We start from the raw sequence: 21,712 nt of genomic DNA, 5'->3' as shown, positions 1-21,712 counted from the left end.
AATCTGGAATATCCTTTGTTGAGGATGCACATGGCATTGCCACTGATTTGAAGCATGGCAATGTCAATACTGCATTCAGAACGGAAGTTGAATTAACTTGCGACTAGTGTTTATTTTCAAGGAACTTGGGTGTCATGCATTTTTCAATAATTTTGAAAGCAGAGGAAGGTCTGAAATAATGTCATAGATGTGTTACCATTTCCTATAATATAGAACTTCTTTTAATGTCTATAGAGGGCCAAGTCAGCTTTGTCAGGATACAATCCTTCAACTCTGAAAACACCGTATTTAGCACCTGTGAGTGTTCATCTCACTGAGCCATCAGTATGTCGGCATATCCGTATTCCAGTGCATGTCTAGGAAGCTATGTATTTGGAGGAAATTTGACCCGTTACTTGCATGGCAGGACTGCTGGGCATGGACATGGACAGGCTGTGGCCTGCTCTTCCCTGCCAGACCTGTAATGTTGGATCAGTGAGACAGAAGGCCTTGATGCTGTTGCAGTGACATGACGGGGATACTGTTTTCTGCAGCTTACATTGTTGAGAGAAGTGAAGGTGAGCCATCACTGTGATGCAAATAGATGGTAGAGTCTGGACAATCTGTTAGGTTGTAAGAAGTATTCTTAATTCACATGTGTTCTATCATCAGAACATATCTGTATTAGGAAAATATAGTACAAGCCTTTATAGGCAGATTGACTTTTCTCCCTTAATATAAATGTTTTAGCTCACCTATTATACTGTGTATTTGGTAATATAACAATTTCTGTCTGGCTCTATTATTACATTAGACACTAAGTAAAAGGAATTTTTCAAATGAGATATTAAGCAATAATGACTTGTTAACAATGGGCCTCAAAAATCTTTTGGATTGTCCATATAGCATGAGGCCCCAAACTAAGGCCTTAGTTAAGGAAGGGTTCCAGAATCGGAAGGTCAAATCATATGACCTCAGTTCTTAAATATTTACCAATTTCTACAACCCCTGGGATGAGGCAGTATTTACCATGGGTGGAAAATCCACAACATAGGTTCTACCTCACAAGGTTTAGGCTACATTCAGTCCATTTTTAAGCTGCTTTCCTCATCCCTCGCTCTTGGTTTGAATGTTCCCAGGCTGCCCATGTAATATTATCTTGCCCCAATCAATGGGGCATTTTATGCCTTTCAGTCCCTTATATAGTTGTCCGAGAGCTAATTTTTTAAGGCAAATTTTAAAGCACGTACACTTTATATCCCACCATGAGCGGCTGACTTTTCAAAAATGTTTACAGACACCAATATTTTGTTTTCCTGTTCTTAATTACATCTCGGCTGCAATTCAATTGAGGAAAGGGTATGCTACATAATAACTCCCTATTTCAGTTTTCCCTAAGATTGTTAAATCACATCTTAAAGATTTCAAACCTCCCTATGTGATTCGATTGGCTCTATTTTGTGTCTGAATATTTATCATGTTATGATACAACCTCTTGCTGCTATAAATCACCTTTCATGATGTTTATTTGAAATGATGTTTTAATTGATGCTGGATGAATATTTAAATTTCTATCTTTCTCTTATATATAAAATTTATTTTCAAAACCTATATTTGTATGGTCATTATTATGGCAGATTAAAGACTATTAACTTGACTTGATTTGTCAACTATTTAACACAGAACTTGAGTCATCAAATCAGATCTTTTGCAAAATGTGAGACTAAATTCATATCTTCCAGATTTGTGTTTCAGAACTACCAATTCCTCCAAGCCATGCTATTTGCAGTTGAGGAGATTAACAGGAACCCCCACTTGCTACCAAACATAACTCTAGGCTTCTGGATATACGACTCATGCTCAGCACTGCAAAGAGCTCTGGAGGGAACCTTATGGCTTATGACACAGGACAAAATGCCTGTTCCTAACTACCAGTGCCAGAGAACGGCCCAGTTATCAGGCATCATAGGGGACTTTAGTTCTACACACAGCATCCTAATGGCCAGAATTTTGGGCCTACAAAGATATCCCCAGGTAAGGATCTGAATAAAAATGATGCCATCTGCTAGTAGAAGTCTTATAAAAGGTTATTTCACTGTGATCTGTACAGGAATGCACAAAATGTCTGTTTATTTATTCAAAGAAAATGTATATTTTCTTACTTGCGAGGACATGAATGATCTTCAATTACCAGTGTCATAAAGACTTGCATCCTTCTTTTCTTGTTGATTTCCAAGACTCTAGGCATTTTTGGATCTTTTATGCCTTTCAAATAGACAGGTGAATTTCTGAAGCTATATTAGCATCTAAGATAAGCTGTTCCACTGGTACTGGACAGCTGACCACAAATAAGTTAACCTGTGGCATAAGTGGAGCACACATGTCAGAGGCCTATGTAAATACCAAAGAGTGTAGGTCCATAATATTTAGGGCCATATGTAGGTAATTCTAATTTACCAATTTGAAAATACAGAATTTTACCGATTCGGTATTTTTGAATCGGTAATTGCTATGTAGATAATAATTCGGTAAAAAATACTGAATCGGTAAGATTTGGTATTTAACGAATCGGTATTTACCGATTCGGTATTTGCCATTCATTCCGATGGGCCTGGAGGCCCATAGGAATGAATGTCAATTACCGAATCGGTAATTACTGATTCGGTAAAATTGGGGAAAAGTCAAAGGTGGCAGGGTGTCACTTTGACACCCTGTTGCACCCCTGATTAGTGCTTGTGTGCACATGTGGCACACATACATGGCCTAAGGGCATGCATGTTTGTCACACGGCACAGGTGTAAATGCACAGATTTGCATTTACATAGGAATTCGTTATTTACGACCAACTAATATTTGGTGGTAAATAATGAATCCTTAAAGCCCAGAAGCACTCTTTGGAGTGCTTCCTACATTTCATTTACCGATTCGCTAAATACCGAATCGGTAAATGATGAGTCGGTAAATACCCAATCGATAAATACCGATTAGTTATTTACTGAATCGGTAAATGTGCCTCCTACATAGGAAAAACCTATTACCAGCCGGTAACGGCCGATTTCGGATCTTACCGACTGGTAATGGCCTTCCTACATATGGCCCATAGTTTTCCAAGCTGGTCTTAGTATGAGTGATCAATTGATTGGAGTGTTTGCATAACCTCTGACCTGGTTTTGGTATTTTGAAAATGGCACAAAGTCACCAATATGTCTCTGACACACGACTCTTCTTGAAAGTCCCTACTGCTTTAGAATTCCCCTGCCTCACACTCTGCTTGCAACTCCACCAGACCTGGATGTTCAACATCCATCTAGAGCTTACCCCACCATAATAGAATTCATGCTAGTTGCCAAGAACATCAAGCAACAACTTGTCAAAATGTGGCTAAACAACATGAACTTGGACATAATTGAATGACAATTTTCTCCATCGCCAAGCTTCTTGGATTCACACTGGACAATGACATCACACTCAACAAGCACATCACCAAGAAAACCAAGAAAGCCTGTGTTAGACCTGACAGCCTTGGCTTTGTTTTCCAACTAACAATTTGTCTTCAGACCTCCTGTTTCTGCTGACATAATGTTTGCTGGTCTTTGGACTCTGCACAATTTACCACTGCTAATTAGTGCTAAATTGATTGTGTTCTCTCCTTAAAACATGTTAGCTTGTATTATACCCAATTGGCATATTTAATTTACTTGTAAGTCCCTAGTAAAGTGGCACTAACTGTGCCCATGACCAGTAAATTAAATGATACTATTGAAACTGCATTACTGATAGTGCCACCCACTTAAGTAGCCCTTTAAACATGTCTCAGGCCACCTGCCACTGCAGCCTGTGGGTATGCAGTTTTAAACTGCCATTTGACCAGGCAGAATAAACCGTTCACTTGTGTCAAGCCTTCCTGTTGACTACAATCAAGTCAATCCAAATGTAGGTCCTGGACAGCCCCAAGGGCAGGGTGCAGTGAATTTAACACATTAGACATGTACTTTTAAGTTTTACATATCTTGGTAGTTAATTTTTTTTCAATTTGTTTTTCACTACTTCAAGGCATACTTCTCCCATAGGACAACATTGGAATTACTGTATTACATTTTCTAAGTGTCATTTACAAATGGGAACAGGTAAGGTACCCCCTCCATTTTTGGTGTCTCTGGAATTGCAATTTGAAACCCTGTTCTAGGATGAAGACAGTTTTTAAAGTCCTATTAAGAAAATGCCACTTGTTTGATGTAACAGTATTCGCCCTAAGTAGGATGGGTATGCCCAGACGTGTGTCCCTTGCTCACTGTGCCACTGGATTCAAGCTAGCCTGGCTGAAGAAGGTTGAAATACCCTATAAATGGTCCCAAGATGCTTGTTTCCAGCCCAGGGAATACCTGGCCTGGCAGTTCGGTCTGGACTGTTTACATGAGGCACAGGGTCAAGACTGATTTGCATATGGCTGGATCCAAACTGGGGTGGCGTAAAGGCCAAAAGAAAAATGGATTTAACCCATATCTTTTGACTGGGGGAGAATTTTGCATTGTCAGCATTCCGTCCATCATTTGTTTGCTGTAACAGTTTTCGCACTAAGTGGGATGGGTATGCCCAGACGTGGTTCCCTTGCTCACTGTGCCCTGGATTGAAGCTAGCCTGGCTGAAGAAGGGTGATATACCCTGAAAACGGTCCCAAGATGCTTGTTTCCTGTCAAGGGAAGACACGGCCTAGCAGCTCGGCCTGGACTGTTCCAATGAGGCACAGGGTCAAGACTTATTGCATATGGCTGGGTCCAAACTGAGGTGGTGTAGTGGGCAAAAGAACAATGGATTTAACCCAGATCTTTTGACTGGGGGAGAATGTTTGCATTTTCAGCATTCCATCCAGCATTTGTTTGCTGAAAACACTTTGCTCCCTAAGGGGATGGGTATGCCCAGACGTGGCTCCCTTGCTCACTGAGCCACTGGATTCAAGCTAGCCTGGCTGAAGAAGGGTGACATACCCTGAAACAGGTCCCAGGATGCTTTTTTTTCCGGTCCAGGGAGGACCTGGCCTGGCAGTTTGGTCTGGACTATTTCCATGAGGCACAGGGTCAGGACTGATTTGTATATGGCTTGGTCCATACTGGAGTGGCGTAGTGAGCAAAAGAACAATAGGTTTAACCCACATCTTTTGACTGGGGGAGAATTTAGCATTGTCAGCATTCTGTCCATCATTTGTTTGCTGTAACAGTTTTTGCACTAAGTGGGATGGGTATGCTCAGACATGCTTCCCTTGCTCACTGTGCCACTGGATTCAAGCTAGCCTGAAACCGGTCCCAGGATGCTTGTTTCCGGTCCAGGGAGGACCTGGCTAAGTGTTACAATCGTGCATGGGGTCGGAACTACAATTCCCAGCAAGACGCGAGCCGGAACTACATCTCCCATGATCCTTCGCGAGTATCGTGAGATTCCGAACCAGGAAGCATAAGAGGAAAGCCTTTCCCGAGCTCGGCGTCAGGAATTCCTCCTGTCCAGTGCTCTTGTATCGGTTGCTGATCTTCTATGGGTGCGGTAAGGGTGCTTGCACCAGGATTCGGCCGCTTTTGTATTCACTTGATTTTAAGGTCATGTTGGCAAATGCCTACACGTGTTCTTGTTTGATCTACTATGGGTCAGTACTCTCCCAAACAGGATTTGACCCGGTCGGTATTGTCGGCCGACAGAGAAGTGGATGATTGGTAATCCACGGGTATCTCCAGTTCTTTTGGGTACTTTAACTTTGTGGTATTCTGGAATTAGAGCGAGGAGCTCTTCCTTAACTTCAGACTACAAGAGGTTTCTAGCCTCCGATACGTTGCCTTGAGTGCATTAACTACAGGGCTTCTCACCTACCGTTCTTTTATTATTTCTTAATGGAGATTGTGTTCAGGATGTACAGTGTATTAACCTTTGTTGCTCTGACTTCCTCTATTAACAGGGGTTCTTCACGAGTGGTAGTGGTCTACACTCAATCCCTGTGAAGCTCATAAGGATTGAGTTAGGGGTATGTTCATGTAGCGTTATCATCTCAGTTGATGCCTTGTTGTATATGTTTCCTATAGTGGTTGTTATATGTACATGTTGGTTTTGTATTATTGCAGCAACTCCCTTAATACCATCATCTCTACTATCAACCATCACCTGTTTCTACACTGAAGTGTCTTTTACTTTTCAGGTAGTTAGAGAGCTTAATGTAATAAGGGAAAGGTTACAGTGTGATCATGGCAATAAGAATGTCAAGGTATTCATGATATATGCTTTTCTTTGTGTTTTCCAGATCTCCCTCCCTGCTTTCCCCTTCCTTTCCTTCCTGATCCCAAACCCCCATGTCTCCCCCACTTAATCCTTCCAATGCACTGTGCTATTATAGCAACTCAGTCATTGGTTAGATTTAGAGGTGGAACATAAAACGTCAAAACGATCCAGAGGACATCCAGCATAACAGAATTCCTGACTCAAGAATTTTGTCCTCCCGGTCGGGTTGATTATTATGGCCACCTTAGATGAGGTTATAGCGGTCTTGGCCAATCTCCAGTTGGAATGGTTGCTTCTAGACAGGAGACGGTGGACCTTAGAGCACGGTTTGATGGTCTTCCATGTAATCCGTTTGATGCAGGGGCACCAGCTCCTCCTCCACCGGTGGTGGTGGAGATGCCGGTTTCCATACCATTAGCATCGCCTGAACGCTTTCAGGGTGATGTAGAAAAGGTTCAGGTGTTTTTAACACAGGTGACGCTCCATTTTACATGTAAACCCAAATCCCCTACCAACCAAGCCAAAGTGGCCTTCTTGGTCTCGTACTTAATTGGAAATGCAGCACAATGGGCGGTGCCTTTAGTTAATCGTAACGATCCGTTGTTGCATGAGTGGAAGACCACCTTTAAAACCAGGTACGGTCTCTTTGAATACATGGTGATGCCATTCGGGCTGTGTAATGCCCCTGCGGCATTTCAATTCTTTCTTAATGATGTCCTCCGTGAGATACTGGATTATTATGTGATAGTTTACATCGACGACATCCTGCTGTATTCTGAGTCTGAGGAGCTTCATTGTCATCATGTGAAATCAGTGCTGGGCATATTACAGTCGCACAATTTGTTTTGCAAACTAAGTAAGTGCGATTTCCATGTCCAGTCAGTGGAATTCCTGGGGGTAATTCTGAGTCCTGAGGGCCAGGAGATGGCAGAAAGGAAGGTTTCTGCTGTTAAGGACTGGCCTGTTCTGTGCAACGTTCGTGATGTACAGTGTTTTATTGGCTTCGCCAATTTCTACAGGCGGTTTATTTACCAGTTTTCACAGCTAGTCGCACCCATCACGCAGTTGTTACGGAAATCCAGAGTTTTTTGTTGGAATGACCAGGCGCAGGAGGCTTTCGATGCGCTTAAACTTGCTTTTGTGTCAGCTCCTGTACTAGCTCATCCGGATCCTGCGCATGCGGGGGTGCCTGCGCATGCACATTCCTTGCCAGGAATGCGCATGCGCATGCGCAGGCTACCGCGCATGCGCAGTTTCCAAAGATGAAGCCGCGATGGGGAAGATTGCGGCGCAATAAGGTAAGTTTGATTTAAAGTTATATTTTGCCTTTAAATTTAATTTTATAAGGCGGGCAGGAGGCGGGTGGGAAGCGGGCGGCGGGTAGGCGGCGGACGGGAGGCGGAATGGAAATATTACGGAGAGGCACGGAGATTGGTTCAATCTCCATGCCTCTCCGCGATAGTCCCCTCCGCGACATCTGCCCACCCCTAGACCTAGCCTGGTATGGACTGTTCCCATGAGGCACAGGGTCAAGACTGATTTGCATATGGCTGGGTTCAAACTGGAGAGGAGTAGTGGGCAAAAGAACAACGGATTTAACCCACATCTTTTGACTGGGGGGAAATGTTTGCATTGTCAGCATTCCATCAATCATTTGTTTGCTTTAACACTTTTTGCCCTAAGTAGGATGGGTATGCCCAGACGTGGGTCCCTTGCTCACTGTGCCACTGGATTCAAGATAGCCTGGCTGAAGAAGGGTGACATACCCTGAAACCAGTCCCAGGATGTTTGTTTCCGGTCCAGGGAGGGCCTGGCCTGGCAGTTCGGTCTGGACTATTCCCATGAGGCACAGGGTCAAGACTGTTTTGCGTATGGCTGAGTCCAAAAGGCACAGGGTCAAGACTGATTTGCATATAGCTGGGTCCAAACTGGGGTGGCTTAGTGGGCAAAAAAATGATGGATTTAACCCATATCTTTTGACCGGGGGAGAATGTTTGCATTGTCAGCATTCTGTCCATCATTTGTCTGCTGTAACACTTTTTGAACATTGTCACTTTCTTGCCATAAGCCATTTTGTGCCTCCAACCTGCCTCTGGGTCACATGATACGGTGTGGGTGACAGTCGGGCTTTATGCATTTCTCCTAGACAGCCACACACAATGGAGAGGTTAGGTGTGACTGGATGGGCTATCACTTGGATCAGATGGAGGAGCTGTGCCCAGCACCACTTACACTTGAATAGGCTGTGTTCTGTGGTCACACAAAGAGCTGCATATCCTCTGTAGTTAGTCTGGAGACAGGGGCAGGAAGGCAGGGAACCTATGTGCTACAAAGGTATGCCTCTAGAATCTTCTCCCCACTTTAAAGGTACACATGGGTATATATACCAGACCTCAGACACCACCACTTCAGTACACTTCTAGACATGTGAATACTCTGCCAGGAAGAAGCACCACTGTTCTGCTACATGGACTGCCACTCTGCTGGACTGCTTTTCTGATGGAACTGCTGTCCTGCTGCCATCTTACCAGGGTGAAAAGAACTGGACCTGCATCTCTTCAACCCCGAGCCCAGAGTTACTCCAAGGGCTAGTTGTCTGGCCTCTTGATTCAAAGCATCAATGACATAACAGGCTTCCAGCAATCTTGCATCTGCACCTTGAACCTGCCATCTGTGAATCTACCTTGCCAAATGGTGCAACCCAGTTCTGGACCCTAGGAAATGGGCTTAACATGCTGTCCATCCAGTGAAACCCGGTATTTGTAAAGTGCGAACTAATCACCCCAAAGGGTCACAAGGTCTGATGCATCTCCTCTGCTGTGCGGCACAGCCCAGAGCAGAACCAATGCATCCCTTTTGCTATGTGGATTAGACCCATCACAAAGACCTGCATCGCCGCCATAGCTCCCATCGCCTTAAGAACCAATGCTACAGGACACATCCTTGTAGCAGGCCATCGATTATCTCAGTGACTGCAGCTTCGACCACAATAACGGACTACACATCCCAGCCTCATTGCTCCTCAACACTGTCACATCACCCCAACTGCACGCCTCAACCTCAATACGGGACTTTGCACTTTAAGCCCTCTTGTCAAAATCCTTGATGACGACACAGACCCTCACATCGCAGCCTCGCTACATCTCGTAACTGATGCATTGCTTCGGATGCGCAACACATCTTCAACACAGATCCTTGCAAAGCTCCTCAAACCAGGATTTAAGGTACTGTGTTCAACTGGCCTAACTTGGCCCCTTTATCCAGCACACGCTCCATCATAGTTGGTCTGAACTTGGGATTTTGTTCCGGGCCAGCGCGACCTGATGCCCAAAGTTGTCACTTTGTGTTTTTAGGCGCTACTTTCACTAAAATCTTTTAGAATGAATTACTCTGGTTCTATTGATTGGATGTTTGTCATTTTTGTCTGGTTTTATTTATAAAATCTTGCTCTATTTTTCTAACTTGGTATGGGATCCTTTGTGTTTGGTGTTTGTCACTTTATTACTGTTTGAACTAATGCACACATACTTTACACATTGCCTCTAAGTTAAGTCTGACTGTTCTGTGCCAAGCTACCACAGGGTTGAGCAAAAGTTAATTTGGGGGTGTCTTGTGCCTCACACTGACAAGTATTATGGTTGCTGCTAGACCATGGCTCACACCCCACTCAACCAACAATCCAATTTCACACAGCCTGGTACTATCTTTCTCTATTAAAGAAAGTCTAATTGGGATGGAAGGGAACAGGGCTTTGTGTAGCCAATATTAGTGTTTCCAAAACTGAAAAATATCCAGAATCTAGCCAGAAAGTATATAAATAAATCTTTAATAGATAATCTGTTTTTCAGGATTGCTTGATTCACTGGTTAAAAAAGGAGTCCTCCATAGTATACCAAGAAGAGCACATATAGGGCACAGTGGCCAACAGAATTGCAATGTTTATATTCCATAAGACATGTCACAAATGTAGCTCTCAGTTGGTGAACACAATTGGATGTTTTCTATTAAACAAATGAATATCAATCTTGAGGAGGTTTTACATAAATTGATTTTGTTGTCTTTCAATACAGGTCAGTTATTTCTCAACGAGCCCACTTCTGAGTGACCGGAACCAATTCCCTTCTTTTTTCCGTACAATTCCCAGTGATGACTTCCAATCACGTGGACTGGCCCAGCTAGTGATACACTTTGGATGGACATGGGTGGGTCTTCTATCAGTGGACAATGACTATGGCCAACAAGGAATCCAAATAGTACAGCAAGAGCTACTCGAAGCGGGCGTGTGCATTGCCTTTTCTGAGAAAATTCTCCCCAATGTGGCTCACCGTAATGCACTTCCCATTATCCAAGTGATCAAGCAGTCCTCTGCAAACGTTATTGTTGTATTTTCAAATGAAGCTCATGTTGTCCCTCTTATGGATGAGATGTTGAGACAGAATGTGACAGGAAAGACCTGGATTGCAACTGAGGCTTGGACAACATCTGCTATTCTGTCCATGAAGAAGTACAAAGGCATCCTGACTGGTACAATTGGGTTTGCGATCCATAGTGGAGAGATGCCAGGGTTTGAAAAGCATCTTAATACCATCCACCCATTAAAGTCTCCTGAAGATGCATTAATTACTGTGTTTTGGGAGGAAGCCTTTGGCTGCAAGTGGGTGGACAAAACAAACAACTTCCTCTTGTGGAATAACACTACAAAACTGTGCACAGGAGCTGAGAAGCTAGAGAACCTGAGAATTAGCTACAATGATGTCACTACTTTAAGGGCGCCCTACACTGCCTACAGTACAGTTTATGCTGTTGCTATGGCCCTTAGTGATCTTCAGTCTTGTCAGAGTGGCAGAGGCCCCTTCCATCAAGGGTCCTGCACTGACATCTTGGATTTCCAGCCCTGGCAAGTAGGCATGACTGTACTATCGATTTACTAGTTTACCAACATTATGAATATTTATGAGTAGGGTACAGGTAAAGAAAACTGATTGAATGAGAAGGTTACTTTTCTAAAACCGTAGTCTTTATTTAGTGATAGGTCTAAAGAAGCAATTAAAATAGCCAATACCAAACAACCTAGCAAATACAGATTTTCCCATTAAATCGATTTTGTAACTTGCAAATGGCATCTTGTTCCATTCGTTATCCAATAGTCTCTCTGAAAGAGTCAAACACGAATTTGCCCCCAGCCTATGCCATGCAGACTATGTCCAGTTAAACCTCTCTTATCACACATCCAGTGGTAAAAGAGAACAGTATGGGCCTGGATGCTGCAGGCACTCCATCACCTATTTTTCAGTTTACCCGGAGCCCCCAAGGCAAACACTATCCTGATGATAGAAGAAACTCTTCCCCAGGAAGCCTATTTTTGGGTGTAACATTTCCTGTAATAATAGAAAGCTTTTGCATAAGCAATAAACTCTAAATTGGGCCCTAAGGCAGCATACAGATATTCTGAGACAGTGCTATGCCTCCATAAGCAAACGGTAGGTGTGGAACATCGTACAGATCAGGGGAGAAAAGAAGGCGTGATTTGCGATGGGGAGAAAACCAAGGGCCATATTATCAAGAAAGGACGATACATTACTGCCGCTTTTATCGGCAGGAAACTGCTGCTAAAGCGGCGATAATGGGCTTGATAATATGTCCTTGTAAATTTCCATAGAAGCCCAGGTTATGGTGTTAACCTGGGCTTCTATGGGAATTCAGAAGGGCAGATAATATGGCCCCAAGTTATTTTCTTGAACTCTGCTTTATATGTTTGCCAGAAACCGTAAGCACTATGAGAAGGTTTCAATGCATACTGGTTGCTATACAAATATATGGACATTGTTTGGGTGGTGTCGAAAAAGTAATACACGACTAATACTGTGCTGAAGAATAGACCTTTTATTTAACAAACCTTTTTCATTTTTGGACATTTAATTCTTGGAATACGAATACATATTTGCATTGTGTTTACAAAGAAAGAAAAATATCATACTTAAGATATCTCTGAGAAACTGACAAGGTACCCATTTAATGAAGAAAATTACCACAAGCGCAGACCATTGTGTTCAATTGTCCTCATGTCCGATTTTTGCGACTATCCGATCCTCGCATGACTTTGTTGTTCACACATTTATTTTATGTGAGAGGAAAAGTCATGCAAAGTAGCGAGCGCCCTAGAACTTGAGCCCTTGTCTATGCCTGCATAGTTTAAGTTTGTCGTGATCCCGACATTGTGCTGAGACATGTGTCACTCTGCGCCACACTTTTCTGTGCTGGTGATTTCCTTGCATAAATCTTGTTCGAATTGAAGGTGTTGTAAGAAATCAGGCTCTGCAGTATTATTTATTTATACGTTTTATATTGTGCTAGCTAGACCCGAAGGTATCAGAGCACTTTACATGATCATGAAGAATACGGTAAATCAAGACGGTAATAACAGACTCAATAGATTATAGTACACATCAAAGAAAAAACGAAGACAAAATCGAGAGGAACTAACAGACACCTTAAGCAAATAAACAACCGACTAAGACAGAGGATCTAGTCCTGTAACAAGAGATACTTAGCCAAGTTAGTTAAGCTAAGAGTTAAAGTATTTGTTGACGAGGAGGAGTTTCAGGTCTCTTTTGAAGCAAGGGAAGGAGGGGTTGCATCGTAGATAGCTATGTAGAGAGTTCCATATGCTCCGTGCATTTCCAGAGAAATAGCAAGTCTTGGTTGATGTATAGTTTGGGAGGAAGGAGCAAAAGTGCGTTGGAGCTTCTCTAAGATCTAGTAAACCCAGATTTTGTAAGTTTGTTGTCTAAGTAGTTAGGGGTATGTGAGAGAAGGGCTTTGTGGTGATGCAGGCAGTCTTGTAACTATATCTTCCTTCGATGGAAAGCCAGTTTAGGATCTTGAGGGCAGGAGTGATGTGTTCAAACTGTTTAACATCTGATATGTTCAGAACTGATCTAAGGGTGGTGAGGTGAGATTTTGGCGTCCCTGTGAGGATGGCATTGCCATAGTCCAGTTTGGAGAGGGCAAGAGATTGCACAAAAATCTTGAAATCATCAGAGGGAATGAATGGTTTAATTTTCTTGAGGTGTCCTGGTGTGTAAAGCGCTCCTTTGGCTGAATTTTTGATGTGATCTTTCATTGACAAGTTGTTGTCCAGGAAGAAGCCAGGGGACTTTGCTGAGTTGGAAAGAGTAAGACAACAACTTAATGCATTCAGGTCGCTGAGCCATTAGTGGATTGGTAGGTGGTTGCTTTCTGGGAGAATAGAATTATTTCGTTTTTTGAGGTTTAGCGTTAAGTGGTTAGAGTTCAACCAAGATTGTATCTTGCTCAGTGTGGTGTTAAGATGTCAAACGTCACTGGGTGATTTGATTTTGTAATAGAGTTGAGTGTCATCAGCATAAAGGTGATATTTGATCCCTGCCTGCTTCAGGATGACCATAAGGGGTTCCATGAAGAGATTGAAAAGGGAAGGGGAGAGAATTGACAGCCCGTTTCATGAAGCTAAAATGCGCTCGCAAAGGGCCAGAGTCTGAGAATCTGGCCCTTTGCGAGTGCGATTTTTGCATTTGGAATTCATCATCCCAAATGCAAAAATCGCTATTAGCGAAATCGCATATTTGCAAGGAATTGGATTTAAGGAATCTCTATTAGAGATTCCTTAAATGCAATTCATTAACCAATTGGAAATTGCGAGATCGCAATATTTGGTCGCTATTTACCACGAAGTCTGACTTCGTGGTAAATAGTGAAAAAATAGTAAAAAAGCACTTTAGTGCATTTTTTTCTGTTGCATGTTACACACACACATGTCCTTTGGACATGTGTGTGCGCAACACCTGTTTAAATTTGCATTTCAGGGGTGCTACAGGGTGTCCTTTGGACACCCCTGGCACCCTTGAAATCGCTATCTTGTTTGCGATTAGCTAATTGCAAATCGCAAATAAGGAATACTCCCCATTCATTCCTATGGGCCTTTAGGCCCAAGGGAATGAATGGGTAGTTATTCCTTATTTGCGATTAGCAATTTGCTAATCGCAAATAAGGAATGTGTAGGAATCGCAATTTATTTTGCGATTCCTACATGAATCCCGTTTTGCGATTCTGTAATAGCGATTCCTTATGAATCGCTATTAAAGACTCGCAAAACGGGTCTTTGATGAATCTACCTGTGAGTCCTGTGGCATGACAAGAATGACACGTGTGGGTTTTGATAGACATGAGTTGATTTTGATTTGCTGTGATTGGTGTTGTAGGTAAGATGTGTACCATTTTAAAATGGTGCCATTGATTCCAAAGTGAAACTTCAGTGATTCAAGCAGGCATGGGTGATTAACAGTTTAAAAAGCTGCAGATAAGTCGAGTAGGATAAGTAGGCATGCATTTCCATTGTCTAAGGATCTGTGGATGTCATCTGAGATATTGAACATGGCAGTTTCAGTACTAAAGCTTTCCTTAACCCAGATTGGAAGATGTGAAGGAGGGGGAATTTTCTTATATGATGTGATCCACAGTTTTACAAATGAAAGTGCTGAACTGATGACATTCTTGTAGTAAGATATAGCATTGATGGAAAGTTGTTTAATTGAATTTGCATCACATTGTAAGGGTTGTTGTAAATACAGGTGTAGCCCTGGGACAGGTTTGTGGAAACACAAGTACAACTTTCATGCGATAGGTGGTGCACTGATGCAGGTTTTGATGTAACACAGCTATTCACTGAGCGAGGGTTGCAACAGCAGAATTCATGCAGTATTTCACCTCTGTTAGTAACACAGCTATTCACTTAGTGAGAGTTATAGGAGCAGACGTCATGCAGTAATGAACTGCTGTTAGTGACACAGCTATTCACTGAGTCAGGGTTGTAGCACTAGATGTCATGCAGTAATACGCCTCTGTTAGTAACACAACTATTCACTTATACATGATTGTAATACATCTCATGCAGTAATACACCTCTGTTAGAAGCACAGATGCTCACTTAGTCAGGGTTGTAGCACCAGATATCAGGCAGTATTCCACCTCTGTTAGTAACACACTATTCGCTGCGTCAGAGTTGTAGCACCATATGTCATGCAGTAATACACCTCTGTTAGTAACACAGCTAATCACTGAGTCAGGGTGGTAGCACCAGATGTAATGTAGTAATGCACCTCTGTTAGTAACACAGCTATTCACTTAGGTACGGTTGTAGTACATGTCATGCAGTAATATACCTCTTTTAGTAACACAGCTATTCATTGAGTCAGAGTTGTAGTACCAGGGTCATGCAGTAATATACATCTGTTAGTAACAGTAATTCATTGTGCCAGGGTTGTAGTACCAGATGTCATGCCGTATTACACCTTTGTTAGTAACACAGCTAACCATTGAGTCAAGGTTCTAGAGGTAGATCAAGGCAACATGGTTGCCCTGACTCTTCTTGTTCTTTCCGCAGCATTTGACACTGTTTCACACTTGATAAATAAACTCCACAAGGCAGGGCTTCATTACTCGACCCTATGTTGGTTTGGGTCATTCTTATATAAAAGGACTAAGTCAGATCCGCTGAGTACCGCATGGCTCTTCTATGAGCCCTACTCTTTTTAATGTGTACGTCGCTCTCCTTGCCAAGCTGGTTTGAAAAGTGGGGTTTTCGAATATATTAATATGCTGGCAACACTCAATTAGTCCTCGCTATAGGAGAGAAATTGGAAGAGACTCGACAAAATCTTTCCATTTGCCTGACTAATGTTGCCAGCTGGATGAGAAGACACTGACTAAAACTAAATGTGGAAACATCAGAAATGTTATTATTTGGAGGGCCCCACCTGATCTGAGACTCCTCATGGTGGCTGGTATCTCTGGAACCCACTCCTCTGCCAAGCAAAGTTGCAAAAATCTTAGTGTCCTTATTGGTGAGTCCTTGAGCATGCAGGAGCAAATCATTGCCAAAAGCTTCAACTGTTATGGCCTGCTCAATCATCTTAAGAACCTCTTCTATTGGACCCTGTAAACTGCCACAGGACAATAGTTCAAGCCCTTGTAGTCAGTAAATTGGACTATAGCAAACACCCTATACCTGGGGATGGCAGACCATTTGTTCACTCACTTGCAGACGATTCAAAGTATAGCTACAAAGCTCATATTCAATAAGGACAGGTAACGCTCAAACTCAGAATTCTTGAAAACACTGCAAAATTCAAACTTCTTTGCCATGCACATAGGGCTATGCATAACTGTGGCCCTGTGACTGTTTGTGGCAAAATGGCGTTCTGCATACCTTCAAGAAGTCTGAGATACATTACCTTAGCCTTAGCCAAACACATATGGATCCAAGAAGTTAGAGCCAGAGGCCGATCCTTTTGCCATCTTGCTGCAGCCCATTAGAATAAGTTACCTCTGGACCTACACTGCACAGATGACTACCTCAGCTTTAGAAAAAAGCTCAAGACCTGGATTTTCCCTGAATAACTGCTGTTACACCTTTGGTCTTTCCAGATTTAGCAATCAACTTACAGCAGGTAGAGAGTTGTGAAATCCCCTTATTCATCACTGTTCCTGCTCCTTAAATACGGCTAAATAAATAGAACCAGATGATACGCAGTATTACACCTCTGTTAGTAACACAACTATTCATTGAGTAAGGGTTGTAGTAGCAGATGTCATGCAGTAATACAACTCTGTTAGTAACACAGCTATCCATTTAGTCAGGGTTGTAGTACCAGATTTAATGCAGTACTACACATCTATTAGTAACACAGTTATTCACTTAGTTAGGGTGTAGTACCAGATGCCATGCAGTAATACACCTCTATTAGCAAACAGTTATTTCCTTGTGGTATGACCATGGCAGCACAGGTGGTTCTTCACAGAGTCTTGCTGCAAAAACATTAGTATTATACACTAAGGGAGTTGTTATATACATGTTGTACTGAGACATTAGCTGTATTAATAAAGATCTTCTAAGGAGACATGTTTCAAGTCAAGCAGGTATTGCACTGCCCAGTGAACTCAGCCTGCCATGAACTGACAAAGGTATGCATTAGAAACTTCCGAAAAGCTCTTAAACTCAAATTCCAAACTGACTTTGAACCAGTACTCCCAACAGAGAGAATATCCAAGATCCCATGTCACATTTTGTCAGAGAGTCATGGTGTTGCTGAGTCACTTGGTGAAGATAGAGACAAGCCACAGGGGTTTTGAGAGTAGTGTGCACTGGCCAATCCCTATATAGAAATAAGCGGACACAATCCAACATTGCATTTTAAATAGCAGCAAGGTACAAAGGCCAACATGGTTTTATTGTAGCTGACAAATACAAAGATAATGGACCTGATGTTTTTGCATATTGGATAGTGAGCTTACCAATTTCATTGCAGTGCTGCTCCCTTGCTTTTCTGATTTTCTTCACTCAGGAGCGACTTACTCTCTGAAATATTTATGTCTTGCTAGGTCATTCAAAGTTTGTTTTTCAGTATGGTTGCCAGGTTTGCGTGAGTCAGTTTCAACTCTATGGTGATCATGTGTATCATTTCTAGAAGTTCACAAAATTAAAATCTCACCCACAAAATCAGAAACGCTTGAGAGAATGGACTGGTGGGTGGAATTTATTTTAAGTTACTAAGGGCCTGAGTCATAACGGTAAACTTTCACTTTTGTGTAAATTTAAAATTGTTTGCTATTCACAGAGGGATTTATGAGTAGTAGCTTTACCAGTACTGAGTCTGGGCACCTAAAAAGATAGGTCTTTTCATGTGAACCACAGACAAAGCATTTTGTGGAAGAGTGAAGTTATGCAGTGTCTATGTGTCTATGTGTAAGTGAGGAATATAGCAGAGGTGAAAGTGTGACAGACAAATGAGAGGGAAAAAAATGACCAGTGGAAGACAGAGGATATTACTGAGGGAGATACAGCTTGGAGGAATAAACATGTTAGATACAGAGACAGATGAGACAATAGGAGATTAGAAGACAAGTGAAATAGAAAAAGGAGAGGAGAAAGACAATCACAGATAGAAGGTAGCAGGGAGAGAAGGGAAAATGGGAAGAGAGAATGGGTAGGGATGAAATGAGAGGCAGAATCAAGGAGCCAGGCAAAGCAAGGGAGATATTTACCTTGTCATTCTGAGGGAGTAAAGATGTAGCTCCACCTCTTCAGCACAGCTACAGACCGTGCGTAACGGAGTCTCCCTCATACCCTTCAGTGCGAGGGCCCCACGTATCTTACGATGGGGGGCTTAGGTTTCATTAGTTGTTAAATTCACATTTGATTAAAAATAATTATTGAGATGTCATTTCTCACTAATAGGGTTTCTTCCCATTGCAGCTGTAGGTGCAAAGTCAGAATATTGAGTAAAAAATATTGAGTTGCACAAATATCAAGCCATTAATATCTTGGGTCAAAAATATCAACAGCAAGAATATCGTGGTCAAGAATATTGACTTAAGGTAATTAATATTGATTTTAAAAATATCAAAGTGTTTATATTGTTTGCAAAAATATAGTTGTTAAAATATATTTTTTAATTATTATGTATTTTAGTATATATTTTATATGTATGTGATGCATGTTTTTTTGTATAAGAATTGTTTGTATTCTTAATATATGTGTTACATTTTTGGCAGTTATTAATTTTTTTAATTTGAATTTTGTGTTTTTAGTTCTGTAGCGGGTAATGGGTTTATAGGGGAATAGGGTACGAAGTAATTTAATTATATTACATGTGTTGATTATTTTTTATTTATTAATATTTGTTTAATTGAGATGTTATAGTGTTAAATGTATAAAGTAATTTATTATGAATTAATTAATAATTGGTTTGTAAATTAATTTTAATTCATTCATTGGTAATTAATTATGGGAATTGTGTTATTAATTTTAGGTATGTGTTTTGTTTACAGGTGTTAAAGGTGGGAAGTAATTTATTTTTAATTGATGAATTAATAATTGGTTGTTATGTTATGTTATGTATAGCGCGTAATCACCAGCAGGTCTCTTAGCGCTTTGAGAAGACCAAGTCCACCAGCAATTGCCGATAACCACTTGGCGGATAATTTAGACTGTGCCAGAGCCTCCCTAAACAGAAGAGTCATGAGTTGCTTCCTAAAAGGGAGGAGTGTGGATTCTTTAGGAAGGTTCTCAGGCAGTAGATTCCAAAATTGGGGAATTAGGACAGAGAAAGCTCTGCCACCTTTGGATGCGGTTTTGACCCGTGAGTAGGCCAAGAGGCCTGACTCGGATGACCGAAGAGTACGTCCCGGCGCATAGTTACCCAGGCGCTCTTTGATATAGGCTGGGGCCTGGCCATGAATGGCTTTGTGGGCAATGCAAAGGCCCTTGAACGTTGCTATGTTTGATCGGGAGCCAGTGCAACGTACACAGCAAAGGGGTAGCATGAGCCCTTCTAGGGAGCCTGAAAATCAGCCTAGCTGCGTCATTCAAGGTAACCTGAAGCTTTCTGATGAGTTTCTCAGGGAGGCAGATGTATAAGGCATTGCCATAGTCCAATCTAGACACGATCGTGGTCGACACGATCATCTGTAAAGTGGCAGGTGAGAGAAGGGGAGCAAGTTTCCGCAACTGTGTCAATAAACCTGTGCAGGTGTCGACCACAGAAGCTACTTGATTGGCCATAGAGAGATTGGCATCAATCTTTTTTTTTTAACAGAGTTTTATATAGCGCAAACTTGACCCGAATCGGGTATCAGAGCGCTTCACATAGCACCAGTTGCATTACATGAGGACACATTCATTTTTTGTTAGGCATAGGGAGATTAAGTGATTTGCCCAGAATCACAGGATGTTCAGCGTCATTGCCGAGACTCGAACCCAGTTCCCTAGCCGTTAGGCCAACTCCTCTTGATGCCCAAACTTTTTACGACAGGTACTGGCGTTTGGGAGGTGCCAAGCTCCTGTGGCCAGAAGAGGTTGTTCCAGGGGTTGTTTTTAGAAGAGATGACAAGGACCCCACTTTTATCTGGGTTGACTTTTAGCAAGTTAGCTGTCATCCAATTCACTGTGTATCTGAGGATGTTTTGCACAAGAGTGTGTCCTTGAGGGGAATTCTCGATCTGGAGAATAAGTTGGGTATCATTCGCATAGTTAAAGATTTGACACTCCATGCAGGCCAGAGTGGCCACCAGTGGCTGGAGATACATGTTGAAAAGGAGTGGGGACAGTGCTGAGCCCTGGGGGACGTCACATCAGAGGGCACCACTGTTCGACACCTGCTCACCCAGTTGGACCCTTTGCGACCACCCCGACAGGAAGGACTCAACCCACGAATGCACAAGTCATCAATCCGGGCCAGAAGCTGTGCGTTATTGGCCGTATCGAACACCGCTGACAGATCTAACAGAATCAGGGGGCTCGTTTTTTTGTTGTCGGCCATACCTCTAAGCTCATCGAGCACAGACAACATCACCAGTTCAGTGCTATGGTGGGCCCTGAAACTGGCCTGCCGCACCTGAAGTAGCTGGTGTTCCTCCATGAAAGATGAGAGTATTTTGAGGACATGTTGCTCCACTACTTTTGCCAGAAAAGGAAGCTGGGAAATGGACCTATAGTTTTTAAGATTGGCCCCATCTGCCCCTGGTTTCTTCAGCAGAGGAATTACCCTGGCCTCCTTCAGGCTGGAGGGCAAGGAACTTGTCTCCAGGGAATGAATAAGTAGAGAAAGGCTCTCCCTCTATAGCCCGGGAAGAGCCATTCGAAAAATCCTCGGAGGACAGGGGTCTGCTGGGGAGCCTGAATTGACAGGATTTATCAGGCTAGAAAGGGAGGCTAGGTCTAGATTAGGAAAGGAGGTTAGTTGCTCATCAGGAGTCCGGGGGGCTAGATTCCGGTCCAGGGGGCACTGGTTGATTGGAGTGTTGTTAATCTCGGCTAGAATATCCTTGACTTTAAGAAGAAAGAAGGCCTGAAATGTGTTGCAGTCCGCCCGTTCGGTTGCAGGTTTCTGTTCTGACTTCTGGCTGAGTTCTTTTAAAATTCTAAACGTTTCCCTCTGTTTGTTTGTAGCGATTGTAATTCTTGCCTCATAGTATTCATCCTTTCTGAATATAATGGCATTTTTATTTAAGGATAGCACAGTTTTATAACTTGCAAGGACAACTGGGTGGTATGATTTGCGCCATACCATCGAGGATTTGCTTCCTTCCCCTCAGGTCCTCAATAAACCAGGGGGCCCCCTTGCCCTTATCTCTGACTCTTTCCTATCGGGAAGGTGCAACTTGATCTATGGCCCCTCTTAAGTTGCCAGTAAGGGCCTAACTCTCCTGGTCGAGGTTGCCTTTCGTAAATATTTTAGGGGAAGTGATGAGCAAGGTGCCAATTAGATTGTCTGCCTCAATTTTGTTCCGACTTTGCACCACTAGCCACTCTGGAGGTGGGTGCAACAGTTGGCTGGCCGGGGGAACCCTGCAACTAAGTAGTGAGTGGTCTGACCAGGCGCAGGGACTGATGTTTATAAGGCTGGCCCACAGCGGCGTGGACCAAATGAGGTCCAGA

General features: G+C 42.6%; 1 protein-coding gene across 1 annotated transcript in view; it reads left to right on the top strand.

Annotated features, from left to right (window-relative positions):
* The window catches only part of LOC147678531 (extracellular calcium-sensing receptor-like), an 84,296-nt gene that overhangs the window by 14,045 nt on the left and 48,539 nt on the right, over positions 1–21,712 (top strand). Inside the window, exons 2-3 of the mRNA XM_086945676.1 lie at positions 1,722–2,013; positions 10,308–11,138. Of these exons, the coding sequence (XP_086801802.1) occupies positions 1,722–2,013; positions 10,308–11,138 (1,123 nt within the window). The remainder of the gene's footprint in view (positions 1–1,721; positions 2,014–10,307; positions 11,139–21,712) is intronic.

The sequence above is a fragment of the Lissotriton vulgaris genome, chromosome 12, assembly GCF_964263255.1.
Source record: "Lissotriton vulgaris chromosome 12, aLisVul1.2, whole genome shotgun sequence".
NCBI lineage: Eukaryota > Metazoa > Chordata > Amphibia > Caudata > Salamandridae > Lissotriton > Lissotriton vulgaris.
The sequence above is the reverse complement of the archived record's forward strand: the minus strand, read 5'-3'. Positions and strand labels throughout refer to the sequence as shown.